A 26,746-nucleotide genomic window follows, 5' to 3' on the forward strand; every position below is an offset into this window, starting at 1 on the left:
TAAACCCTCGCACCAGCACAACAACTTTGAAAGCATGAAATAAAGTACATTAATAAGACAGTGGAATCCAGGTGCTGGTGGCTCACACCTGTAATCCTAGCTACTCAGGAAGCTGAAATCTGAAAATCACGCTTCCAAGCCAGCCTGAGTAACAAAGTCCATGAGACTCTTATCGCCAATTAAATACCAGAAAACCAGAAGTATTGTGGCTCAAAATGGTAGAGCACTAACTTCTAGCCTAACCAAAACAAACAAACAAACAAAAAAACCCAGACCCCAAGTCCAAGCTCCAGGCGTGGTACACCCCCATGCACACATGCCAAAATATATATCTACAAATTGGCTTTAAAAATTTCCCCTCTTGTAACCACCTATCATCGTCTTCATGTCTTGCAAAGTAATATTGTTTATATAGCAAACAAGAATGGATAATAAATGTAGAATATAATGACAATGACAACTCAACTTGCACCAATAGTCAAGGAACGCGAAATAGGCTATAAGAATATGTGTGTTCAAAGAGTTAGCTGTAAGGAAATTGTTCGTGTGTAAATTTCATAATCAGCTGGCCAAATAGCTAACACAGTTAGAAGAAGAATAGCAATGGAAGTCTCATAGACCCACAGAAGGGTGAAGAGAGTTTCTACAACATAGGACAGCTATTGGTAATAGCACAACTGTGGACAGCCCTGCCACAGCTTTACAGTGTGGGACCCCAAAGAAATTCTTTGAAAACAACAACAAAAATTCACAGTAGGAGCCATGGGCTGTGCAAGCCAAATGTTCCACTTCTGAACAGGTTTGTAGGCAAGGGTAAGTAGTGTTCTCATTTCTGAAATCAGACTGACTCAGAAAGACATTCTTATAAAACCTACCGAAGAAATCTGCTCCAGCGCAGGGGAAAGCCTAAAACACACACTGGGAAAAGTGCAGGAGGGAAAGAAATAGTTAGATCCTTGTTCTGTGGCTTTAACAAGGTGTTTATCTTTCTTAGGCTAACATTGTTTTTCTATTAACTGGAAAAAAGAAACCACCTAGAATAGAGAGTTGTGATAATAGCATGTGTAAAGGAAATCAGTAAATTTCAATGAAGTATGATAGCTTCCTTCATAAGTGAGCAATAAATGCTACTCCCAGGCAGTGCATAAATTCAAGAATCTGTTTGTTTTTAAAAACAGCAAAAGCAAAATTGACTGGAAGCATGGATCGAGTGGTAGATCTACTTGCCGAGCAAGCATGAGTTCTTGAGTTTAAACTGCAGTACAGGCAAACATAAAGGAAAATACAAGTACTCTGCAAGACTTGAGACCTCAGGGAAAATAAGCACATGATGTCACTTTAACAATGGTCAATCATAAAATCAGGCAAAGAAAAACTGCATAGCTTAACAGAAAGATAAGCAGAAACATACCTATATTTTCAAAATGAGAGAAAGAGACACGTGTGCTTGGGTTTGAATGATTAGACTAATTTTTTATAATTATGTAAAAGAGCTATAGTTAACATAAGATCATTTGTATCCATCTTGAGATATAGAAATATAACAACTTACAATGCATTTTTAAAGAGTAGTCTAGCTTCTACACTATTAACACTTTTTAAAACAGGCATGCTGAGATAGGATTCACATACCACACAATTCTCACACTTAAAATATAATATGTAATGGCTTTTACATTGCTAAAGAATTGTGCATCTATCATCACCATCAATTCTGGAATACCTAGAAATTCCACAAAACATAACCACTCTCCTAACCAAATCGAAACTCCTGTCCCCAGCCCTAGGTGAGCATTAATCTACATTCTGTGTAAACATTTCATATAAATGGATCAATATATGATCTTTCATGACTGAGTTGTTTTTCTGCTTAACACATTTTCAAGGGCCCTCATTTGTGGCTAATAACAGTAATTCACTCTTCTATATTGCCAAATAAACTTTTAATACCTAAATAGAGTACATTTTATGAATCCATACTTACGAACACTTGGGTTGTTGCTTCCTTTGACTTAGATTAATAATGCTACTATAAACATTTGTGCACAAATGTTGATCCAACCAGAAGTTGGACCAACAGCAGTGGAATTGCTGAATCATAAGGTTACTATGTTTAAACATTCGCCAAAACAAGCAGCATTTTGTATTCCCAACAAGTATACATGAAACTCTCCAATCTTTCAGATTTTTTATTTCAGAGTTTTATTCTGATAAGAATCACTTACTAGCCTGGCATGGTGGCCCAGGAGGCTGAGATCTGAAGATCAAGGTTCAAAGCCAGCCTGTGCTCTAAAGTCCGTGAAACTCATCTCCAATTAATCACTGGAAAACAGGAAGTGGTGCTGTGGCTCAGGGGTAGGGTGGTAGCCTTGAGCTGAAGAGCTCAGGGACAGTGCCCAGGCCCAGAGTTCAATCCCCACGACCAACCAAAAAAAAAAAAAGAAGAAAAAGAATAACTTATTATCTGACTTCTTAAAAAATTATACAGTACCGATATACATGATGGGGGCATATCAACAGGTTTTCATTTTTACTTCCCTGATAGCTAATACTAAATATTTTTCTTCTGTCCATTGACCATTTGTGTGTGTTCTTTGGATAACTGTCTATTAAGTTACTTTACTACTATTATACTATTTTAGATATTTAAAACATGGATTGTCTTTTTATTCCTGACCTGTCAGAGTTCTTTACAGAGCTAGGAATATGTCTCTGATCAAATCTATGATTTGCAATTTTTTTCTTAATCTATGGATTGCTATTTGACATACTTGATAGTATTCTTTGAAGCACAAAAGTATTGATTTTGGTGACATTACTTATATGGTTTTCCCTCTTTTGCTCATATAAGAAATAATTATCTATCCCAAGTTTCAGTTGTTGCCTAATTTATAATGTGAATATTAACGGGTCAGTAATGTCTCCTCAAGTAAAAGAAATAGTCAAAGAAATATTTCTACTAGGAGGTACATTATTACTTTTCTAGAAGTCCGAGAAAGCTCAGAATTCTTATCAATAATTCACATAAGAAATCTATATGATACTACCTGCAGGCTTATGATAAAGCTATTCCTTAGACTTTTCTGAATTATTGTTACCATTCATCTTTTCATCTTCAATTAAAAGTATAGTATTAGAGTTGCTAGGCCATCCCAAAGCCTATCCTGGGATAGACCTTCTTTGTTTTAGTCATATATAGTTCTTCTTAATCAATCCTCAAATGAAAAATATAAACTATCCATATAACTGCTTGTGAAACTTTTCTTCATTTTCCACTCAACACATGCAATATACAGATTAATGATGAGGTTATTGACATTTTGTGGGCACAGTTATCTGAACAGGAATATTTCCAATCAAGTCCAGCTTTGTAATATTCTTTCTGTTGATTTTACAGTTAGATTTGCACGAATCGGCACAATCTGTAGGTTGATAAGGGTCTTTATCTGCCTGATTCTTTCCTAATGGCTGGCCCAGAATAGATATACATTTAAAGATGATAAATGAAGAACAGATGGTTGTAGGCTACATATTGTTTATTTTAGTGATTAGCTGTTGGAACACTGATTAGAAGAAAAATGAAAGCTCAGTTTGGAGTCTGAAGAGGTATTAGAAATCCTGACATATTAGATGTTCATATAACAGGCAAGTAAGCTGATATCCAAAAGTTATCACATTTTTTAAGTTATCACTTTTATAACAAGTAAAATGGAAAAAAAACTAAAACAGTTTGAGTCTTAGTCTGAAGGGATTTTTATTATTATGATTTTGTTCAATTTGGTTAGTATTTAAAACAAACTATCTTTGGTCTGTATTGAAAAGATTTCCTTCTGAAACAGAAACCCACATAAAAACATGAAACTCTGATTGTTTAGCTAAATGCATGTTAAAATTTAGAACCATAGTTTAACTGTGGACAGATACCTTAAAATAGAGTAATTCTGAAATAACTTTTTCTGAAAATACTGATTGTCCTTTTGTGGTTGTTCAAGAGGAATACGTGTTTTTCATCTGTTTTTTTTTTTCTATACATTATGAACAGTTCATTTCACAAGTTAGAGAGCTGAAAGTTACACTTGTAAGGCAAATAGATGATCATTTGTTGTTTGGAAGGTTTTTGTTTGGTTGTTTGTTCGTGTGTTTGCTTCGCAGGGCTGGGGATTCAACCCAAGGCCTCACAAATGTTAGGTGATTGCTCCTCCACTGATATATCCCCAGCCCTGATGAGGAATTTCAAAGGAGCGATAAGGGTGGAGAGAATCTTCTGGTAATTTACTGACACTTTGATTCTTTTTTTTTCTTTGTTTGTTAATCAAATCAAAGCAAATACTACTGTGGCCAAGGGCTGATTTCTGATCTGAAAGCCCAGTTTCTAAACTGAATCTCTATAGTGTTGGAACCAGAGGCATTTCTATTCAAATAACATGTGCTAAAGAACTTACTAGGGGAATCTATTTGTACTTAGAATTCTTTTATCAAACAATGACCGTAACCCAGGAAGTGTTCCACCAATGGCTAAAAATGAACTTTTTCTAGCACCTTGAGGCTAGTTTTAGATAAGATGATTCTTTGATGGCTTTCTCCAGCACCTTGCTGGATCCATCTGTTTTCACAGGGGTGTTGGTTAAATCAGTCGCCCTGAGAAGAATAAAGGAATCTTTGCTTTAACTCAAATAAGAGCTGAACATCTGCCCTGTGTGTGTTTTTGTAAAAATTCATTTACACATGAGACATTGAAGTACAACATAGATCTTGAAATAAAAAGGAAAAAAGTTATGAATATTAGGTAGAAAGATCACTATACACACAGAGTCAAATGAACTGCCTAGTTCTAAAAAGAGTTGGGAATGTGATTACATTGTCTTTGTTGGACACATAGAAGTGGAGACTAGAATACTGGCCACTGGTGCCTGGAGATTGGGAGGAGGCTAGCTTACGGACACAAAACTTCAGTGAGATAGGTGGAATAAGCCTAGAGAATGTATTGTGTATTGAAAATCGATGAGAAGAGCTTAACTTTGAGCCACAGCACCACCTCCAGTTTTCTGGTGGTTAATTGGACCCAAGAGTCTCATGGACTTTAGTGCCTGGGCTGAATTTGAACCTTGATCCTCAGATCTCAGCCTCCCGAGTAGCTAGGATAACAGGCATGAGCCTGTCAAGGTGATGTACAGAGGGGTTAAATTTGTATATGTAAGGTAATGAGTGCATTTCTTGTGGAAAAGTTTTACCTTCTCCCTGTATTTTCTCCTACTTTTCTCCCAATGTGACCCCCCCGAAAGTTGTAAAGTTCATTTCCAACATATTGTTGAGTCTTTTTGAGTATCGCTGTTACATTGGTTCACTTTTTGTCCTTTGTCTCACCATTTTGTTCTTTCCCTTCCTTTTCCCAAATCAGATAAATTGTGTGTGTGTGTGTGTGTGTGTGTGTGTGTGTGTGTGTGTGTGATACAGCATATCAAAATCAAATACAGTGACAACAAGGGATATACCAAAAGGAGAGGAACAAAAGAAAAAAGAAATAATTTCTCACAGTGCATTAAAAATAATAATGAAGAAAAAGCTCCTGTTTCCTTATCTTGGAGTTCATTTTGATTTGCATCATCTTTTATGGTTGTATCTATATAGTTATAGAGCTATTGTGATCCTCTGCTAGGACTATCCTAGACATACACTAATTATTACAAATGAGGGAAACCAGTGAGTCTATGTTCCTTTGCGTCTGGCTTACTTCACTTAATGTGATGTTTTCTGTCTTTCCATTTCCTTGCAAATGGGGCGATGTCTGTCATTCTTTCTGATGGCAAAATACAATTTGGTTGGGTGTAAGTGCCACATCTTCTTGACCCATTCACCTACTGAGGGGCATCTGGGTTGGTTCCATATCTTTGCTATGATAAATAATGCTGCAATGAACACTGTGTACTGGTAGCTTTAGTACAGCCTTGTTAATATGCATTTGGGTAAATGGCCAGAAGTGGAATTACTGGATCACAAGGAAGGTATATTTTTAGTCTTTTGACAAACTGCCATTCTGCTTTCCAGGGTGGTTGAAAAAGTTTACACTCCCGCCAACCGTTTAGTATGTTCTCTGTTGACCACATCCCCGCCAGCATCTGTTGTTATTAGATTTCTTGATCATGGCCATTCTAACTGGGGAAAGATGAAATCTCAGTGTTGTTTTGATTTACATTTCTTTTATGGTTGTTTTTTCATGTTTCTATAGGCCATTCATATTCCCTCTGCAGAGAAGTCTCTCTGTAAGTCTTTTACCAAACACTTGTTAATGGAGTAAATGTTTCTTTGAGAATTTATTTTAGGGAGATTTAATATTTTGAGCTCTAAGTATATTTTAGATATGAGGCCCTTGTCTGTTGTATGGCTAGTGAAGATCTTTAATCTGTGGGCTTTCTGTTTACCTTGCTGGCAATGTCGTTTGCCATGCAGAAGCTCTGCAGTTAATGCAATCCCATTTATCCAGCCTTTCATTTATTTGTTTTGTTTCTGGGTCTTTATTAAGAAAGTTTTGACCTGTGCCAAGGAACCCTAGTGTTTCTCTTATTCTTTCCTATAATGTTTTCAGAGTATCTGCTTTTACTTCAAGGTCTTTGATCCATTAGAGATTGATTCTGGTGCTGGGTGATATATAAGAATCTAACTTTATGTGGTATTTGTATACAATGGAATTCTATGTTGCTGTCAGAAAGAATGACATCGCCCCATTTGTTAGGAAATGGAAAGACCTAGAAAAAATCATATTAAGTGAAGTAAGCCAGACTCAAAGGAACTTAGGCTCAATGGTTTCCCTCATTCGTCATAATCAGTAGAAACCTTGGGCTCTACTAGCAGACATTTGCAATAGAGCAAAATCTTGATACATAAGGCCATATAATGTGAAGCTAATTGAAAGGACCTCCAGGATATTGAAACAAAAGCCATATAATGAATGATTGTTGTCCTTAATGTATTATGTTGTCTCTCATCTCCTTTGCTGTCCCTTGGTTATCTCATATTGGTATAGTATCTCACTTTGTTATCTGATATATTGAATTTATTTGTATTTGGATATTTGAAATTTGATAGGGAAGGGGGGAAAACCAAGACGGGTGGGGGGTGTGGGGGGGAGGGAAATGGGTACCAAGACATGTGAAAGGGTATCAATGTATGTGAATTAATGCACCTTCTATCTGGCAAATATCATGTAACCCTTTTACTAATTACAATTAAAAAAATATGGAAAAAAAAGAATCTAACTTTAGTCTTTTGTACATGTTTAGCCAAGAATGCCACCTCCATTTGCTGAACAGACTGTCCTTCCATACTATTTCTTACTCCCTTATCAAAGATTAGGTTTGCCTTTCTTTTATCTTCCTTTCTTTTCTTCTCTTCCTTCCCTTTCTTTTTATTTAAAGGAAGGGTTTTGCTAAGTTGCAAAGGTTGACCTCAACTCATCATCCTCTTTCTCAGTCTCCCAAGTAACTGGGATTATCTGTATGCACCCTCACAACTGGCTAATACATATGATCCTTGACAACTAAAAATATTTTTTTATTTTTTATTGTCGGGGTAATGTATGTCGGGGTAATGTATAGGGGAGTTACAGTTACATTCATCAGGTAGTAGGTGTATTACTTCTGACACATTGATACTCTTTCTCATGTTTTTGCCCCATTTCCCTTCCTCCCAATCATCTTGTTTTCCCCCTTCCCTTTTCTATTTCAAATCAACAAATAAACATGTATAAAATATACCAGGTAACAAAATCAGATACAGTAACAATATGAGATTAACCATAAGGGCAAAAAAAGAGAAGAGAAATTACATAGCACATTAAGGACAACAATCACATAAGATAAAGCTCTTGTTTCCATATCCCAGAGATCCTTTCATTTGGTTTCATCCTATGTGACCTTAGGTACCTAGGTTTTGAGCTATTGTAGTCCTCTTCTAGGAGATTACTAGATGTGTACAAATGAAGGAAACCATTGAGCCTATGTTCCTTTGGTTCTGGCTTACTAATATGATTTTTCCCAAATCTTTCCATTTCCATACAAATGGGACAATGTCATGCTTTCTGATGGCAGCATACAATCCCATTGTGTATAAGTGCCACATCTTCTTGATCTACTGAAGGGCATCTGGGTTGGTTCCATATCTTTGCTATGGTAAATAGTGGCTTTAGTGTGTCCTTGTTTCTGGACAATTGGGTAAATGACAAGGAGCGGAATTGCTGGATTATAGGGGAGCTCTAGTTAGTCTTTTGAAGACTCACCATACTGCTTTCCATAGTGGTTGAAGGAGTTTACACTCCTAACAGTGTAGTAGTGATCCCTCCTGGCCACATCCCCTCCAGCATCTGTTGTTATTAGATTTCTTGATCATGGCCATTCTAACTGGAGTGAGGTGGAATCTTAACAATTGTTTAGATTTGCATTTCTTTTATGGCCAGAGATGTCGAGAATTTCTTCATGTGTCTATAGGCCATTCTAATTTCCTCTTCAGAGAAGTCTCTCATTAAGTCTTTAGCCCATTTTTTTCTGTCTTTTTTTTTTTTTTTGCCAGTCCTGGGCTTGAGCTCAGGACCTGAGCACTGTCCTTGGACTTTCTCAAGGCTAGAGCTCTTACCACTTGAGCCTCAGCACCACTTCCAGCTTTTTTCTATGTATGTGGTACCGAGGAATCGATCCGAGGTCTTCGTACATGCTAGGCAAGCACTCTACCACTAGGCCAAACTCCCGGCCTTTAGCCCATCTTTTAATGGGATGGTTGTTTGAAGATTTGTTTTGGAAAAAAAAAAAAAAAGATTTGTCTTAGAGAAATTCAATTTTTTTACCTGTAGATATATTTTAGATATGAGGCCTTTGTCTGTTGTATGGTTAGTGAAGACCTTCTCCCACTCTGTGGGCTATTTAACTTGCTAGCTATGTCCTTTGCCATACAGAAGCTCTGCAATTTAATGCAGTCCCATTTGTCCAAACTTTCTTTAATTTGTTTTGTTTCTGAATCTGTGTTAAGAAAATTTCACCTGTGCCAAGGAGATCTAGTGTATCTACTATTCCTTCTTGCAAGGTTTTCACGGTATCTGCTTTTACCTCCAGGTCATTGATCCATTTGGAATTAATCCTGGTGCAGTGTGACATAGAAGGATTCAGCTTTAGTTTTCTAAAGGTGCTTAACCAATTCTGCCAGCACCAATTGTTGAAGAAGCTGTCTTTCTTCCATTCTAGTTTTTGGTTCCCTTATCAAAGCTTAGGTGGCCATAGGTCTATGGGTTGATTTCTAGGTCTTCAGTTCTATTCCATTGGTCCTTAGGCCTGTTCTTGTGCCAGTACCAAGCTGTTTTCACAACTATAGCTTTGTAGTAGAGTCTAAAGCTTGGTATTGATATTCCTTCAGTGTTGTTCTTTCTGCTAAGGATTGTTTTTGCTATATGGGGTCTTTTATTATTCCATATGAAATTTTGGATTACTTCTTCTGTTTCCTGAAAGAATGACATTGGGATATTGATGGGTGTTGCATTGAATTTGTATGTAGCTCTTGGCAGGTTTGCCATTTTCACAATCCAGGAGCATGGGATGTTTTTCCACTTCCTCAGTTCTACTTTAATTTCCTTTTTCAAGGTTTTAAAGATTCATCATAAAAGTCCTTTACATTCTTAATTCCTAATTATTTTCTTTGAGGCTATTGCAAAAAGAATTGATTTCCTTATTTCTACCTTACTCCTCTGTTGTTGGCATACAGGAAAGCAGTTGATTTGAGGGTTAACTTTGTACCCTGCTACTTTGCCAAAGTTTTGAATCATCTCAAGCAACTTGGGAGTGGAATCTATAAGGTTCTTTAAATACAGAATCATGTCATCTGCAAAGAGGAAAAGTTTCATTTCCTCTTTCCCTATTTCAATCACGTTTATGCTTGCTTCTTGCCTTATTGCTCTTAAAAATATTTTTTCATATATTCTCTTTTTTATTAAAGAATTTATTAACATTGATTTTTATGTCACATTTCAAATGGCAAGTTTAACAAACAAGTGTTCCAGAAGGGAATCTCTATATACAATCACTGGGACTTAGCCTAATGTGGATTAAGTTCTAAAAACTAAGGGTTTGTATTTCATAGAAACACATTAATTTATGAAATAAAACATTATGTCTATAGAGTTATAGGTTTTTATGTCTATATAGTTATGTTTTTTCATATATTCTTATTGTAATTAATAGAAGGGTTACATTATATTTGCCAGATAGAAGGTGCATTAATTCACATGCATTGATACCCTTTCACATGTCTTGGTCCCCATTTCAATTCCCCCCACCCCCACCCCTCATCTTGTTTCCCCCCTTCCCCATCCAATTTCAAATAACCAAATACAAATATATCCAATATATCAGATAACAAAGTGAGATACTGTAACAATATGAGATAACCAAGGGTCAGCAAAAGGGATGAGAGATAACATAGTACATTAAGGACAACAATCACTCATTATATGGCTTTTGTTTCTATATCTTGGAGGTCCTTTCATTTAGCATCATACTATATGGCCTTATGTATCTAGGTTTTGCTCTATTGCAAATCTCTGCTAGGAGAGCCCAAGGTTTCTACTGATTATGACAAATGATGGAAACCATTGAGCCTATGTTCCTTTGAGTCTGGCTTAGTTCACTTAATATGATTTTTTTCTAAGTCTTTCCATTTCCTAACAAATGGGGCAATGTACACAAAAATAATTTTTAAATAACAAAATAATTCAAAATGAAAGACACAAAAAAGGAGAGTAAAAAATAATCATGATTGTGCAAAACACAGAGCAGTGGCATTGTCATTAATTCAAACCTTGTTAGATGCAGAATCCCAGATCCTACTCAGTAGACTCTGAATATGTACTTTGCCAAGAATCTCCAATGTTTCTTACATGCACTAAAGTTGACAAGCACTATTATGTACAATGAACATCTGAGAAAAGGCAGATTTGTGTAGTGTATACTAATGCCAATAAAAATCCCTTAGCAAGGCAACAGTTCACATACTGATCAAGCTTGATCACAGGAACCAGAAAAACAGGTGTGGGAAGCTAAGAATTGCAAGCTAATGGATAACCATGGTCCAGCTGAAGTAATAAAGTTATGTCCAAAGGCCTAAGCTTGCAGAAATTTAATGAAGCCCTTGAAGTAATCACTTGGAAAACAACAATTGGTCATTTTCTCTTAGTAATGCTAGATTTTAATTCTTCTTTTATTACCATTTAAGAGACAGTGGCCGCACCTGCAATAGTAAAACCTTGCATACAATTCATGTATGGCCTAGGACAAGCCATGTCATCTCCCAGCATTCTCATCTCTCCAGCTGTAGACAAAGACTTACAAGTTTTGACCATAATGGGATTGAGCTCATTTACATGAAATGTGTGAAGTGCCAAGTATGATTATTATTTTAGCTGATAGATAACGACTGCCACTTGTTTGGGGATGCTTTGTGAAGCAAAAGACACGGATTGAAATTGTGCTGTTGTCTTTTTCGTTTGGCCAGCTTATGGGGTTTGATTGAGCTTGTCTGAATTCATGATAAATATGCAACATAACAAAGGATTAAATGAAAGACCATTTAATTACCTGAATCATAGCTTGTAAAAAAAAATGTATGTGTGTTTGTGGCAAGGAGAAAAGATTGGTGTAATTAGTACCCCTGAATTTAGGGAAATTGTGTCAAGCAGGAAAATGTGTACCCTTTTGGCAAAAATTGAGTGACAGGTCAAGAACTCTTCAAGCTAAGAAGATTATGTCAACAGATGCATCCCCATCTGCTCACTGAGTGCATAAAAATGGAAATCACATTTTTTTTCTTTGCCTACTAACTAAAGTTCCAGATATATTCAGAGCCCATGGACTGTACTGTACAAATAGGCAAGACTGAAAAAGAGAAAACATATCTAACTTGAAGGAAAGCTGTTCCTATGCAAAACACATGACATTATAAAAGACATTTAAAACTCATATTCCTGTTCCCCGAAGGTACAATCTAAAGACATGCCAGAATAACAAATGTTTATTTGTATTAAAAAATAATGCAACTCAGTTGCATGGTGTTATTGGACAAACAGGGCACCAGAACCACAGATGGATTCTTCAAATCCTGTAATTACATAACATTTTAAAAAATCTGTTTTGGTGGTCTGGGAGTTTGGCCTAGTGGTAGAGTGCTTGCCTAGCATGCACGAAGACCTGGGCTCAACTCCTCAGTACCACATACATAGCAAAAAGCTGTAAGTGGTGCTGAGGCTCAAGTGGTAGAGCTCTAACCTTAAGAAAGTCCAAGGACAGCGCTCAGGCCCTGAGCTCAGGCCCAGGACTGGCAAAAAAAAAAATCTGTTTTGGGCTGGGAGTTTGGCCTAGGGTAGAGTGCTTGCCTAGTATGCTTGAAGACCCCAGTTCGATTCCTTGGTACCACATACATAGAAAAAAGCCAGAAGGGGGCTGGGAGTTTGGCCTAGTGGTTAAAGTGCTTGCCTAGCATGCATGAAGACCCGGGTTCGATTCCTCGGTACCACATACATAGAAAAAAGCCGGAAGTGGTGCTGAGGCTCAAGTGGTAGAGCTCTTGAGAAAACCCAAGGACAGTGCTCAGGCCCTGAGCTCAAGCCCAGGACTGGCAAAAAAAAAAAAAAAAAAAAGCCAGAAGTGGTGTTATGGTTCCAGTGGTAGAGCTCTAGCCTTGTGAAAACCCAAGGACAGTGCTCAGGCCCTAAGCCCAAGTCCAGGACTGGCAAAAAAAAAAAAAAAAACCAACCATAATCTCCCGTTGTTTTGTTTTGTTTTTGTGATGGGGGTTTCAATGAAACATTGAGATCATTTGATGAACTCTTCCCTGATAGAGATATAAACAGTTATTTGTGTCTTTCCAGGCTAGTTAGGAGAAATTGGCAAATAAAAAAAAACTCTAATACTTAAATGTTGTTGAAAATAACATAAACTCATTCAAACACATTTATCATTCTTTAAAATATTCATGTGCCAACAAAAGTTCAGTAAGTTCCTACTCTGCAGCATTTATACAGGAACTTAACCTGCCTGTCCTGTCAACCTCTCAGGTCCACATGGTTAGTATTCAGTTGTAACCAGCACCACATTGCACATTCATATATTTTATGTAATATATTTCATAGAAGCCAAAGTGGAGCTAAGATTCAAGTGATAGAGTACCATCCTTGAGCAAGAAAGCTAAGGGACAGGGCCAAAACCCTGAGTTCAAACCCAAGTACTGGCAATTGCAAGAGTGTATGCACATACACACACACACACACACACACACACACACACACACACACACACACGCACACACACACATTCTTGGAAATACAAAATCTTAAGACCAGTGTGTGGCTCCACTTTGTTGACTGTTGTGACTACAAAAATCCATGCAATGTAACTGTAACCCCTCTATATATAACCCTGACAATAAAAAATGAAATAAAAAAGATAAAATAAAAAGAATAAAAAATAAAAAAATCCGTGCAAGGCAATATGAAAAATTAAAGATTCTTCCAAATATTAAAATTCAAGATTCTTCCAATATTACTTAAAGAAAATTGTTAACAGAAACTAATTTCATCTCCATGGTGAGGCAGAGACAGAGTTACATAGATAACCTGTGGTTTTCATTTTTAGGGGGGCCAGAATTTGAATTCCCTTCCATGCTCGGGTTCTCAACTATGCCTAGTGCCTGTATTGAATTATCAAACCCAGCCATGAGGGATTCTAACATAATACCAGTTATGGGGGGACTACTGCTTTTACATTCATTATATTATTTAATCCTTACAATAATCCCCTTGTGAAAGTGTGATGCAGAGGAGGTGAGAATAACTTTGCATCAATAGAGCTAATTAAACAAGCACAGTAAACCAGATACTCTGGAAATGTAGGGCAACAGTAGCTATTTTGAAGCCAACAGAAGTTCTGAGGAATCCAGGATGGAACAGAATAGATTCCTTCCTTGAGCTTGTGGAAATCAATGTCTATCATGGCCGATGGAGGAATCTGTTGTCACCAAGGCATTTCTTTTCACCCCAGAAGGAGATTCTCAGCTAGCGCATGTGCTCTTGTGTGGTTAATGCAGGGTCTTAGAAAAACAAGGATATGAGACTTTTTTCTGCTCCCAAATTTGAGCTAGAAAACTGAGGGTTTTTTTTAATCATTCCTCCCTAAAATTGGGATCTTGGACAAAGAAGTCTTAGACGTGAACAATTAGCTATGCAGATGGTCATGGTAAACTGGTTCGGCCAAAATTTTTTAATTCCACACTGATATGGTGATTGTGTGTGTGTGTGTGTGTGTGTGTGTGTGTGTGTGTACTGGTTCCTCTGCTTGCACTCAGATCCTGTGTAAAATCCTTGCACTTTTGTGTTGTGTTCAATGCTAGCAGTCTACCACTTAAGCTACAGCCTTTTTCAGTTTTTTTTTGGGGGGGGGAGTGATTAATTAGAGGTAATTATTTCATGGACTTTCCTGCCCAGGCTGGCTTCGAACAGTGCTCCTCACATCTCAGCCTCCTGGGTAACTAGGATGACAGGTATGAGTTACCACTACCCAATCAGATTGGCAGGTTCTTATACACAAAAGAATAAAGAGAAAGAGGGGCACGAAGAAAATGGAATATAAGTAAATAGACAAAAAACATCATAAGGCAAAAGTAAAAGGATGTGTATTAAGCTGTGTGTTCTTTGTTAAATTACATATTCTTTTTATTATTTTTTAGGTGGTTGCATGATGGGATGTCAGTTTAGGAGTACAATGTACAGTGTCTGTCCTTTCCATTGTTCCATACCCCCACAGTTAATGCTCTCAATTTTTTCGCTCCATTTTCACATTTGTGCCTTGTATATTATGTCTCCTTTTCTTTATCCACTCTCTGTCTAAGTAGAATGAATCAAAATACCCACACAGAGCAGGAACCATAGATGCAAAAACTTTGGAAAATTTCATTTGATAAATAAGTCTGAATCGCATCCGTGAATTTGTCACTTGACATTTGTAAGACCATTTATGACATCTAGAATCAATGCATGTAATTCCCAGAGAATTAAATCAAGTTTATGGTAGGACATTTGACAAAGCAGTATCATAAGTGAAGTTTAGCAGAAGTCTGGCCACCAGAGACTCGTTACAGCTAGAAAGAACAAATGTGATGTGATGTGATGTGATGTGATATGTGTGATGTGGTGTGTGTGTGTGTGTGTGTGTGTGTGTGTGTGTGCGCGCGCGTGCGCGCGCACATCCTGGGACTTGAAGTTAGGGCATGGATACTCTCCCTTTAACTTTTTATACATATATATATAAATAAGAATTTTTTATTGTAATCCCTCTGTATATCACCCAACAACAGTTACTATATTTTTTTATTTTGCTTTATTGTCAGAGTATTGCATAGAGAGGTTACAGTTACATTTGTAAGGTAGTGGGTACATTACTTTCTGAACATTGTTACACCTTCCGGTGTTGTTTCTCCCACCTTCCCTCCTCCCAGCCCCTCTTGAGTTGTAAAGTTCGTTTTCATCATATTGTTTTGTGAATATTGCTGTTACACTGGTTCACCCTTTGCCCTTTGTCTCATCATCTTGTTTTTTCCCTTTCCCTTCCCCAATTCAAATAAACAAATGTATATTCACTACACCAGATTGGGGCTGGGAGTTTGGCCTAGTGGTAGAGTGCCTGCCTAGCATGCACAAAGACCTGGGTTCAATTTCTCGGTACCACATACATAGAAAAAAGCCAGAAGTGGTGCTATGGCTCAAATGGTAGAGCTCTAGCCTTGAGAAAACCTAAGGACAGTGCTCAGGCCCTGAGCTCAAGCGCAGGACTGGCAAAAAAAAAAAAATGTAAAACAACAAAAATTAATACACCAAGTAACAAAGTCAGACATAGCAACATCAGGGGATAAATCATAAGGGGAAAAAAATAAAAATAAAAATGAAATCAAAAGAGTAAAGAAATAACTTGACATAAAACATTTTTCACTGTTCCTTAATTTTTTCATTTAGGGCTAGTGGTAGCTTTTTGCTAGTTAATTGGAGATCAGTCTCTTGGACTTTCCTGCCCTGGCTGCATTGGAGCTGCAATCCTCAGATCTGAGCCTCCTGAGTAATTAGTGTTCCAGGCGTGAGCCACCAGCACACAATGAAGAATTCTTCTTTTATTTTTTTTGGCTATGTCAATTTTTTTATTGTCTTTAGTTGATTATACAAAAGAGTTGCCATTTAACAAAGCAATTTATAAATGCAGCATATTTAGATCAATGTCATTCCTTTCTTAAAAAGAAGTTACCTGCTGTTAGAAACCTACAGATAATCGTCAAGGCATTAAATTAAGCAACTGAGATATAAAAATTTCAACAGCTAATTAACATATACATGTATATATATACTTGAAATGCATAGTTATAGATTTTTCAGTACTACTTTGTAGAAGTCAGAATTACTTCAACCTGCTTTTAGTAAAAATACAATCAAAATAGAAGGTGATTATGAAACAATATTTTTTTTCAAAATGGCAGGCATGACATTTATTTTACTGTCAGGAGGACCAAGTACATGTTATGGTTTAGTCATTAGTCTGAGTCCAGGAATTATTGAAAGAAATATTATTTTCTACCCTGAAGGAACTCATGACCTAGTTGGAAATACATAGCCTTGTTGATTATGAAAAGACAGGTTTAAAACTACTACCAATGAGAGAGAGAGAGGGAGAGAGGGAGGGAGGGAGAGAGCAAGACAGGGAGGGGGAAGAGAGAGAGAGACCAAGAAAGAAAGAAAGGAAGGAAGGGAGGAAGGGAGGGAGAGAGGGAGGGAGGGAGGGAGGGAGGGAGGGAGGGAGGGAGGGAGGGAGGGAGGGAGGGAGGGAGGGTAAAATAAGAACTCACTTTGAAGAAAATCAGGAGACTGAAGAGAGAAAAACAAAAACTCAGAAGGGGCTGGAGAAGGACTCCTAGTCAGAGAATAGCAGGTCAGCAGGTAGTAGAGTCCTGAGCAGTGTCTCTCACTGTACACAGTCTGATTTGGCATAGGCCAAAAGATAATGGTAGCATGGTACCATTAAAATGAGACAAGCAGGGGATTCTCTGCTACTCAAGAAGTTAAGGTCTCAAGAGTAAGGTTCAAGCACAGGTAGGAAAGTTCATGAGATTTTTATCTCCAAGTAAGCCTCAAAAAAAAAAAAGTGAAAGGTGGGGCTGTGGTTTTTAGAGCACTAATCTTGAACAGAAAAGCTCAGGGACTGTTCCCAGGTACTGAGTTCAACTCCCAGAACCAGCAGAGAAAAAGAGAGAGAGAGAGAGAGAGAGAGAGAGAGAGAGAGAGAGAGAGAGAGAGAGAGAGAGAGAGAGAGAGAGAGAGAGAGAGAGAGAGAAACTGACAGAGACAGAGACACAGAGAGAGAAGAGTATGAAAAACCTACTCAGAAACATTTAAAGATTTTAAGTTGCTAAGTAGAAAAACTTTGTCTTATTTAAATAGAAGCGGTTTCGTTTGTTTATATTGCCCTATCTCTTTGTAATACTCTTGTTTTTTTAGTTATATTTTAATGCCAAACCCTTGTCATCCTCAAGAATTTTTAAAGCAGTCCCCAAGTCTACTTATGCTGTGATTTGAAACTTCAAAAATCAGACTCTGTTTTCTACATTTAATTAAGAATAATGCCTTTCCTGTTTTAGAATAAGCTCTGTTATCAAGCGCAGCAGGAATCAGGACTGTACATGCTCTTCTTGCCTTTCCTGTGACAATCTGGTGTCACCTTCAGTGTCACCCCCGTCTCCACCTTCAGGAGATGCTGTCTCTCTTTAGAACATCTGGCTTTGTTCTTGTAAAGAGAAAGCTCTCTTTCCTACTGGCAATAATTCCCTCATGGAACTTTAATAAGAAGAGGGGAGTGTCTCCAGAGAGACAATGACAGAAATCTTCCTTAATATCAATTGATTGCTACACTCTAGAGCTAAAGAAAGCTCTCTGCTTCCTTGAGTTCTAGACTGCTTTTAGTTTAAGATAGGATAGTAATTTGTTTTCTGGAAATGTTAATGCTAGTTTACACCCCTGGAGTTAATCAAGACCTTGGATTTCCAAAGTTCATAGCTTCACCCGTTGAGGTAAAGGCAGAAGACAAGTTAGATGTCAAGAACATAGTCCTGAAAAAGTAAGTATTTCAGCCAGGATTAGGAGCATGTTTTTTGGTTGGTGGGTTTTTTGTTTGTTTGGTTGGTTGGTTTTTTTTTTTTTTCTTGGCGCTTGAATTCTGGGCCTGGGCATTGTCCCTGAGCTTTTCAGCTGAAGGTTTGTGCTCTACCACTTGAGCCACTTGAGTCACAGCACCACTTCCAGAAACATGCTTTTCATCTAGGGTCTTGATTTTGTTTGTGCTTTATTTACATCATTTACTATGAAGAAAATGTACTGTGTTTAATCTGTCTACTATTATTTTTTGAGAAGACACAATTTATGTATTTGATGTGACACTGACATTTCAGAAAACTTTACCTAGGAATTTACCTTTTGGTGTCATTGCATATTTCACATGCTCAAGCCACATTAGCAAAACTTCTTTTTTTAATTCTATTGTCAGGGTGATGTACAGAGATGTTATAGTTACATATGTAAGATAGTAAGTACATTTCTTCTCAAACATTGCTACCCCTCCCACATTTTTCTCCCACTTTCCCTCCCCTTAGCCCCCCATGTTGTAATGTTCATTTCCAACATATTGCCTTGTGATTATCACTGTAACTTTAAGTGTTTCCTACCATAGACCACTATCTCCTTTTCTAACTAAAAAATGACAAAAGCAAACTAAATCAGTAAAACCTGAATTCCAAGCCGGGCACGGTAGCTCACACCTCTAACCCTAGCTACTCAGGAAGCTGAGATCTGAGGATTGTGGTTCAAAGCCAGCCTGGGCACAAAAAAACCTGGGCCTCTTATCTCCAATTAACCTCTAGAAAATGGGAAGTGGGGCTTGAGTCAAGGGTAAGGTGGTAGCCTTGAGCTGAAGAGCTCAGGGACAACACCCAGGCCCAGAGTTCAAGCTCCATGATCAACCAAAAAAAAAAAGAAAAAGCATGGAATTTTGAAATGGAACTTTGGATGATGCTGTTACCAGACATTTACAAAGGCTAAGTTAGCCTCAGTCCTTACATCTGGCAAGAGAAGAATTCTCTTGTTTCTGGCAAGACATGAGCAGGAGTAAAGGAAAGGAGTAAAGGAGTATAGGAAAACTTAATTAGAAAAGTAATATGACAGAGAAAGAAGGCATGTGACATACACGTGCCACAGGAAGATAGAACTTGCACCTGTCTCAGCATCTTGTACATCTTCAAGGCTACAGGGTGGCTCTAGGATAAATAAGGAGAACTAGAGTCATCGAAGACAGCCATATGGCACCAAAAATTCACTGCCTCATCCTTATTTCCTCCTGCTTTTGTCATTTTCACTTTCACATGTGTTTGCAGTTTCCCTGCACCCATTTCACTGTCAGACAGGCAGGTTTTGGTTTTTTCTTCCCTCTGCAAGTTCTTCTACTAACCTAAAGTAATACTGACATATCAGGCTGTAGAATGGATGGAACTGACCAACTGTAGTGAACATTTTAAAGCATTTTCCTTAGATACACTGGCTCGTGTAGGTGTGAGTCAGAGAGGCATCTTCTCTTTTGATGTTTTCAATCTGTGGAATAGTCTGGACAAGCAAGCATTGGGTCGGGTTCCTTCTCTGTTATTTCTGTAGCAAGGCAGAAATGATTTTGGCCTGGCAATTTCCAAGCAGGTGTTACCAGCTGGTTGCCTGAACTATAGAAAACCCTCCGTCTGGCCTTTTTTAAATGCCTGACTTTAAGCTGTGCAACCTCCTGGTGGGCCTGCCAGAGAGAATTAGCTTCAGAATGCACTCACAGGAAGCAGACTGAATTAACTTACTGCATGAATTAGGAATGTGTATGTAAATGTTGAAGAATGCCTGCCCAAAACAGCAATCTTGATTTTGGCATCATTGAAGTTGAAATTTCCCCTTCTTTGGTTCCAATGATCATTAGCCAAAGCATTCAACAGCTTCTTTTTTGTTTGTTTGGTTCCGGATTTTTTTGTTTTTTGTTTTCTTTTTGCCAGGCCTGGACCTTGGGGTCAGGGCCTGGGCACTGTCCCTGAGCCTCTCTGTGCTCAAAGCTAGCACTCTACCATTTGAACCACAGCACCACTTCAGGTTTTTCTGTGTATATGGTACCAAGAAATAGAGTGCCTAGCATACATGAAGCCCTGGGTTCTAACACTATGCCACACTCCCAGCCCATCCAGCTGCTTCTATTGAAGTTCTGTGGTTCATGCTAGTGAAGTCAAGTCAAAGAAAGCAAGATATTAGAGCACTGCATGCTGGTTCTGTAAAGCTAACCTTAAGAATACATGTGCTTCCTGTTTGCTGAAATCTAAGTCTTCTACCCTTCAAGAAACAACCACTTCGGAAAAGATGGTTCTGAATGAAATTCAACCTGCTTGTGATTTTCATGGGGATGGAAACTGATGAGGTTATTAGGGAAAAGAACTCCTCCAAGGACTTTCATTATTGGTTTTAAGTATAAGTTGAACAAATAAAGATTTAAGTATTTGGGAGCTATGTCTTCTTTGAGGACATGGTAAAGAAGGCTAAATAGCTCACCTAGAAAATGAATGAGAGCACAAATACACAATTGGAGTAGTAATTCCGTGAGTCTCTGAACCGTGAGTCGCTGAATTCCCCTGTAGATCCCAGATAACCACAGTGGTAACCTCTACACCAGCACTGCTGTCTGTTTCTTTCTCTAGAATGCATTTTGGAGATTTCTCTTTTCCCACAAAGTCTTCAGTAAATCTTATATGAGTTCTTACCAGCTCCATCACCACAAAAAGAAAACTCCTCCTCTCTCTGGACCTCAGAATAGCATGATCCTCAACTGTAAGGGCTACCATCCACTTAGGACTTGTGCAGCATACCATGCCTTGTGATGAAACACGTGCAAATTCCTATGAACCATAATTGCATCCCATTCCCTCTGAGGAAGCGAAAGACACCAGTGGTATTTAAGAGACGATATAGCCACATGGCTAATTCTCTTCAGTAAGTCCAAAATCATGCTAGTTGAGATACATAGCTTGCATACGACCCTCCAGACTCCTTTGGAATGGTGATGTTTTTAGAGCTGGATGTGTGTTCAGCTAGATGCTTCATCCACTCACTTACTGCTTGGCCTTGGTTGCATTTGGAATGGAAGCAGACCTTTTAGGCTGTTGTGTATAGATATGCTACAGAATTGGAGCTTGAATTCAGAGCAGGGACATACTCCCATAGCTTTATCACTCAAAGCTTATCAATCACTCTACCACTCCAGCCACAGCTCCACTCCCTGTATTTTGCCAGTTAATTGAAGGTAAGAGTCTCACGTGCTTTTCTGCATGGAGTGGCCAACCATGATCCTCAGATCTCAGCTTTCTGGGTAATGAAGATTATGGGCATGAGCCAACCGAACCCAGCCATGCCTTCTTATTAAGATAGCTCAGTTCTCTGCTCCACTGCTCCAAAATCTGAACAGTGTGAAGCTCTAATAATCACCTTTTGTTTTTGTTCTGTTTTCTACCCAGGTCACAACTCTGACACAGGAAGTCTCCCAGTTGGGTAGAGATATGAGGAACGTGATGCAACTTCTGGAAAATGTCCTATCACCTCAGCAATCCACACCATTTTGCTCTCTGCATTCCACATCTGTGTGCCCCTCCCTCGAGAGCTTACAGACCAGAATGAGCTGGAGCACACACCAACCTTGCCTCCACTTGCGGACAGGTGGGGCTGCTTACACTCAAGCACAGCTTTGCCAAGGTAATATGGCTTCCGACATCTGGAATGTGAATCCTGCCTTTGTGGGGAGTAGCCCTCCACGAACTGAGGCTCATGAACCCAACCCTGTGGGGAGTGAACTTCTCCATTCTCCAAGCCTTGATTATTCACCTGCCCACAACCAGGTGGTCCAAGAAGGTCATCTGCAATTTTTAAGGTGCATCTCTCCCCATTCAGATACGACCCTGACACCTTTACAGTCCATTTCGGCCACTCTCTCGTCCTCTCTCTGCTCCTCCTCTGAAACATCCTTGCACCTGGTTCTCCCAAGCAGATCAGAGGAGGGAAGCTTTAGTCATGGACCGGTAACTTCTTTCAGTCTGGAAAACTTGCCTGGTTCTTGGGATCAAGAAGGAATGGCATCCGTCTCCACCAAACCCTTGGAGAACTTTCCATTGGAAGTTATCACAAGCACAACAGACGTAACAGACAACAAAGCCATCGATGTATGATATCACCCCTGCCACGCAGCTGCTGATGCCATACTACCAATGCATGACAGCTTTAGTTTGCCTTTTTTTTGCCTCAGGAGGGTTGGGGCATGATGATTAGGCAAAGTTGGAAATCCTGCAGAAGAGAGCCATGAGGAGGGAAACCAAGAGAAGGCAAGAGCCACCTCCATTCTGTAGCAAACAATTTCTAGATCCTAGAAGTATCATGCAAACATTTTTTTTTCTGTACAGGTATTGACTTACTAGTCTGTTTGACAGATTTTGTTAAAAATCCAAAAAAACAAAAAACCAACCCTGAGGGTCTGAGCAGCTAGAAATCCCAGACAAAGAAACTGTGAATCAGTTTTGTCCTAGGTGGCTTTTGTGAACTGCAGCAAAGGTCTTTCTTGAGTGCCTATTTGTCATTCCTGAACAATATCTATTAGCACTATTGGCCTCAGGACTGCACAGCACCTGCTGATCTATTTTTCTTTTGGGGAAGGCCAGGGGACAATTACCACTGCATGTCATCTACACGATCAGTCAACATAGAGCTGGTGGTCAGTGGTTAGCTATTCGCACGTTATTTGCCATGTAAATGAAAATGTCTTTATTTATCAAAAGAAGAAGCTATTTTTATATCGTTGGTATGAAATATGTATTTAAACTATTTAAAAATATTTATAAAGAAATGGATGTTTTCTTTTCCTTTTGGTAAAAAAAAATAAGCTTGCTGTTTTAACAAGAAATGCACTACTGTTATGTATAGTAGATTCAAAAAATATTTATTATTAAGAAGATGTAGTTTCAAAAGAAATCACCCCTTTTATCTGCATGCAGTTTGCAAAAGAAAAAAATTAATGTATCCTCACATTCCTGGGTTACAGAAGCAAAATGAAGTTATATTTTATTAATGAAATAAAAACATATACTAAGTGACAACTGCACGGATTTGGGCATGGCAGTGGAGAAGGTGCCCCTAACCTGAATTAACAACCTCAATGACAGCAGCTCCTACCATGTTAAGTATGACCCTCTCCCTCTCTACCTTACTCTGTGATTCCTTTGTGGTGTGACTGGTAGTGTCAACTGTGAGCTTGCTTTTCTTTGAGGAGAGGGAGGATCTTAGAGCTGTGACTGCTGGAAGTAGCTCGGGTCAGCCCCTGACCTTTGGCTTCAAAGCTTCTGACAAAGCTGCTAAGTTATGTAGAACAGTTATCATTCCTATGTGGCAGAAAGTCACAGTTTCCCCAGCCAAAATGCTGAACTAGTCTAAATCCCAGAATCCTCCCTACATTCCCAGCATCGACATGCAACAACACAGGTGCAAGATTGGGCAATCATTTAAACACCTTCACTTAAGGTGTACTTTACATTTGAGAAAATTTAGGGCCTGAATGTTCTTGACATTCCTAGAAGACATATTGAGCTCGCCTTCTGGAGTCCTTCTGTTCTGTCTTGCCACAAAGAAGGAAAAAAATAAAAGAATCTACAGATTGCACCATTAAAAACACGTAATGTTATATGAGTCATATGCTTTGAACCTAGCTAGAGCAGCAGGAAGAAACAAAAGCTTCTTAGAAGAAGCAGATGAGGCAGGTCATAAAACTCAAGGTCATTTACCCATATACCTCCAAAATTCAGGAAGAGGCTTGCAAAAGCTACATTCTAGATTTCAAGTACTGTTTGTGAAGAAATTATTGGTGTTTCCTCATGAATACACACAGCTCACTAGTGCTACTATTATAGGGGTCAATAATAACCACAGATATTATGTCCCTTGAGTTCTGTGTCTCAACAGTTATTTAGGAGTTGAAGCATGATATGCTGTCTCACCTAAACAATGCCGGTAGTTTCTTGTCATTATTATCTTTGCCTTACAAATACATGATTGGAACACAGATTTTTCTTTTCTTTTTTTTCAAATGTCCAGTTACATTATTTTAAATAACAAACCCAGGGTACTTTTTCTTGAAAAATCACATCTAATTCTATTCCTCATGCCCGTGTGTGTGTGTGTGTGTGTGTGTGTGTGTGTGTGTGTGTGTGTGTGTGTATGTGTGTGTGTGTGTTCCAGTACTAGGACTGAAACCCAGGACCTGTGCACTATCACTTTGCTTTTTCACTCAAGGCTGATGCTCTAACACTTGAGCCACAGCACTATTTCTGTTTCTATTGCTGGCTAATTGGAGGTAAGTGTCTCACAGACTTTTCTCTCTGTGCTGACTTGGAGCTGAAGTCCTCAGATCACAACCTCTTGAGAAGCGAGGGTTATAGGTACTGTAAGCATCCAGCACCTGGCTTCCTGTTGCCTTTTAAAATATTGTTAGTAGTTCATTTCTTTTCAAATCAATGATTAAAATCATTTTTTGAGTTTTTTTTGTTAACGCTGTTTTCCAAAAATAAACAAATAGGATGAAATTGGTAGTTTAAAGGTTTGGGGAAACCCTAGTGAGATGGCTGGAAACGTGGCCATTTTTCACCTTTCTCTTTTCTCCTAATACCTGACATTACCACAACTAAGAACCAGGCCCCAGAATGGCCTAGAAACACAGCTGGACAGGGATGAGCAAGAAGCTGTGAGAAGGGGAAGTTCTCAAGGACTCTTGGCTTATCATCAGCCTGCTCTCCTCCCCTCCAAGCCTTTTCTCCCTTTGCCTCTCCCAAATCCAAGACAGTTCAGTATGCTATAGTTTTGTTTTATTTTGTTTGTGTTGTAACATGATTCTAAGAAATGGGAATCTGATGCCGAACGAGGTGGCTCATGCCTGTAATCTTAGCTACTCAGGAGGCTGAGATCTGAGGATGAAGGTTCAAAGCCAACCAGAGCATAAAAGGACCTGAGACTCATTTTCAATTAACGTCTAGAAAATGGGAAATGGAGTTTGGCACAAGGATAGGGCGGTAGCCTTGAGTTGAAAAGTTCAGGGACAGCACACAGTCCGAGTTCTAAGCACTGTTAGCACTGTTGTTCTGTAGCCAGCTAGGCCACTGTCTCCTCACCTCCTCACCCAGCCACCCTCTGCTGAAAGAACAAAGTGGATCCAGATGAAACAGAGGCAGTTATGTTCTTGGTGGAGTAAATGTCCATAAAATAATATTGAGTTGGACCCTAGTAGATTATGCCTATAATTCTAGCTACTCAGGAGACTGAGATCTGTGGATCATGGTTCAAAACCCAACTGGAAAGCCCATGAGACTGCTGTCTCCAAGTAACCACTCAAAAGCTGGAAATGGTGCTGCTGTAGCCCAAATGATATTGTGCCAGCCTTGAGTGAAAAATCTAAGGGACAGCAAAAGAGTCTATGCCTAGGCCCCGAGTTCAAGCCCTAGTACCAGCACTAAGTAATAGACAGACAGACAGACAGACAGACAGATATTATGGAATTGAAGTCTTCTGTATAGTTCTAATTCAAAGAACTAGGCAGACAGATTAGAAGAAACTTTATATTAATCCAATATAAGTAGATAGTTCAAGCCTGTAACCCAGACTATGTAGGAGGAGACCTTGAAGACTGATGATGTTTGAGGCCAGCCCAGACAGAGAAGTCCATAAGACTCCGTTTCCAATTAACAACAAACATTCCAAATTGGAAGCATGGCTGGAGTGGTAGAGTGCCATCTCTGAGCAAAACAGCCAAGTGAGAGAGAGGCCCTGATTTCATGTCCCAGTACACACACACACACACACACACACACACACACACACGCACAAACTGAGCTTCTAGCTTAATCGCTAATAGACAATGTGCCCTCTCAAAGACTATGTGGCCATTTGACAGAAGCAGTGTTTTCCAAAATATCCCTAAGCTGCATGTGAGGTGAATTGTAAACAGCTACATGAGAATTGCCCAGTGTATGTTTAAAATGCAGAATTTCTGGCGTCAACCTAGTTCCTATTTAATAAACCCACTGAGTTACGTACAGTAAGAATTTAAAAATAGTGATCTGTACTCATTGATCCCATACATTAATAATTTTTAAATAATGCACTATACTCTGCACAAATACAAGTCTTAAGTTCTAGGTAATCTATGTGTGTGTGTGTGTGTGTGTGTGTGTGTGTGTGTGTGTGTGTATTCATATCTATGCTCTAGTTAAAATCCCCGAGTATGTGATTATACCACTACAGGGCTTGCTTCACCCTCTAAAACCACTAGCTCAAATAAAATATATTTCTAGGCAATCTTATTAAAACAGAGGTTTAGGTCTCTGATACTTCCGGTATGGCTGGATCTCCTATGATTCAAATTGGGCAGTTCCAGAGAACAAACTAGAAACTCTGTGCTGAGCAATGTGCTCATCCATTAGCCCAGCGTCTTGTTGGTTCATTAGGGCCTGCTTCTATTGTAGAGCAGACCTACTAGAATAAAGGTCAATTAAAAGACAAAATGTTAGAATTTCTGCCCAGTTCCTAACACAC

General features: G+C 38.7%; 1 protein-coding gene across 1 annotated transcript in view; it reads left to right on the forward strand.

Moving 5' to 3' along the window:
• Positions 1 to 22,763, forward strand: part of Kcnh8 (potassium voltage-gated channel subfamily H member 8) — a 313,437-nt gene extending 290,674 nt beyond the window's left edge. Inside the window, exon 16 of the mRNA XM_090355208.1 lies at positions 21,640 to 22,763. Coding sequence (XP_090211334.1) covers positions 21,640 to 22,344 — 705 coding nt within the window. The 3' untranslated portion in view covers positions 22,345 to 22,763. The remainder of the gene's footprint in view (positions 1 to 21,639) is intronic.
• Positions 22,764 to 26,746: the final 3,983 nt, after the last annotated feature.

This window comes from Megascapheus bottae, chromosome 2 (assembly GCF_031878675.1).
Source record: "Megascapheus bottae isolate mThoBot1 chromosome 2, mThoBot2.hap1, whole genome shotgun sequence".
NCBI lineage: Eukaryota > Metazoa > Chordata > Mammalia > Rodentia > Geomyidae > Megascapheus > Megascapheus bottae.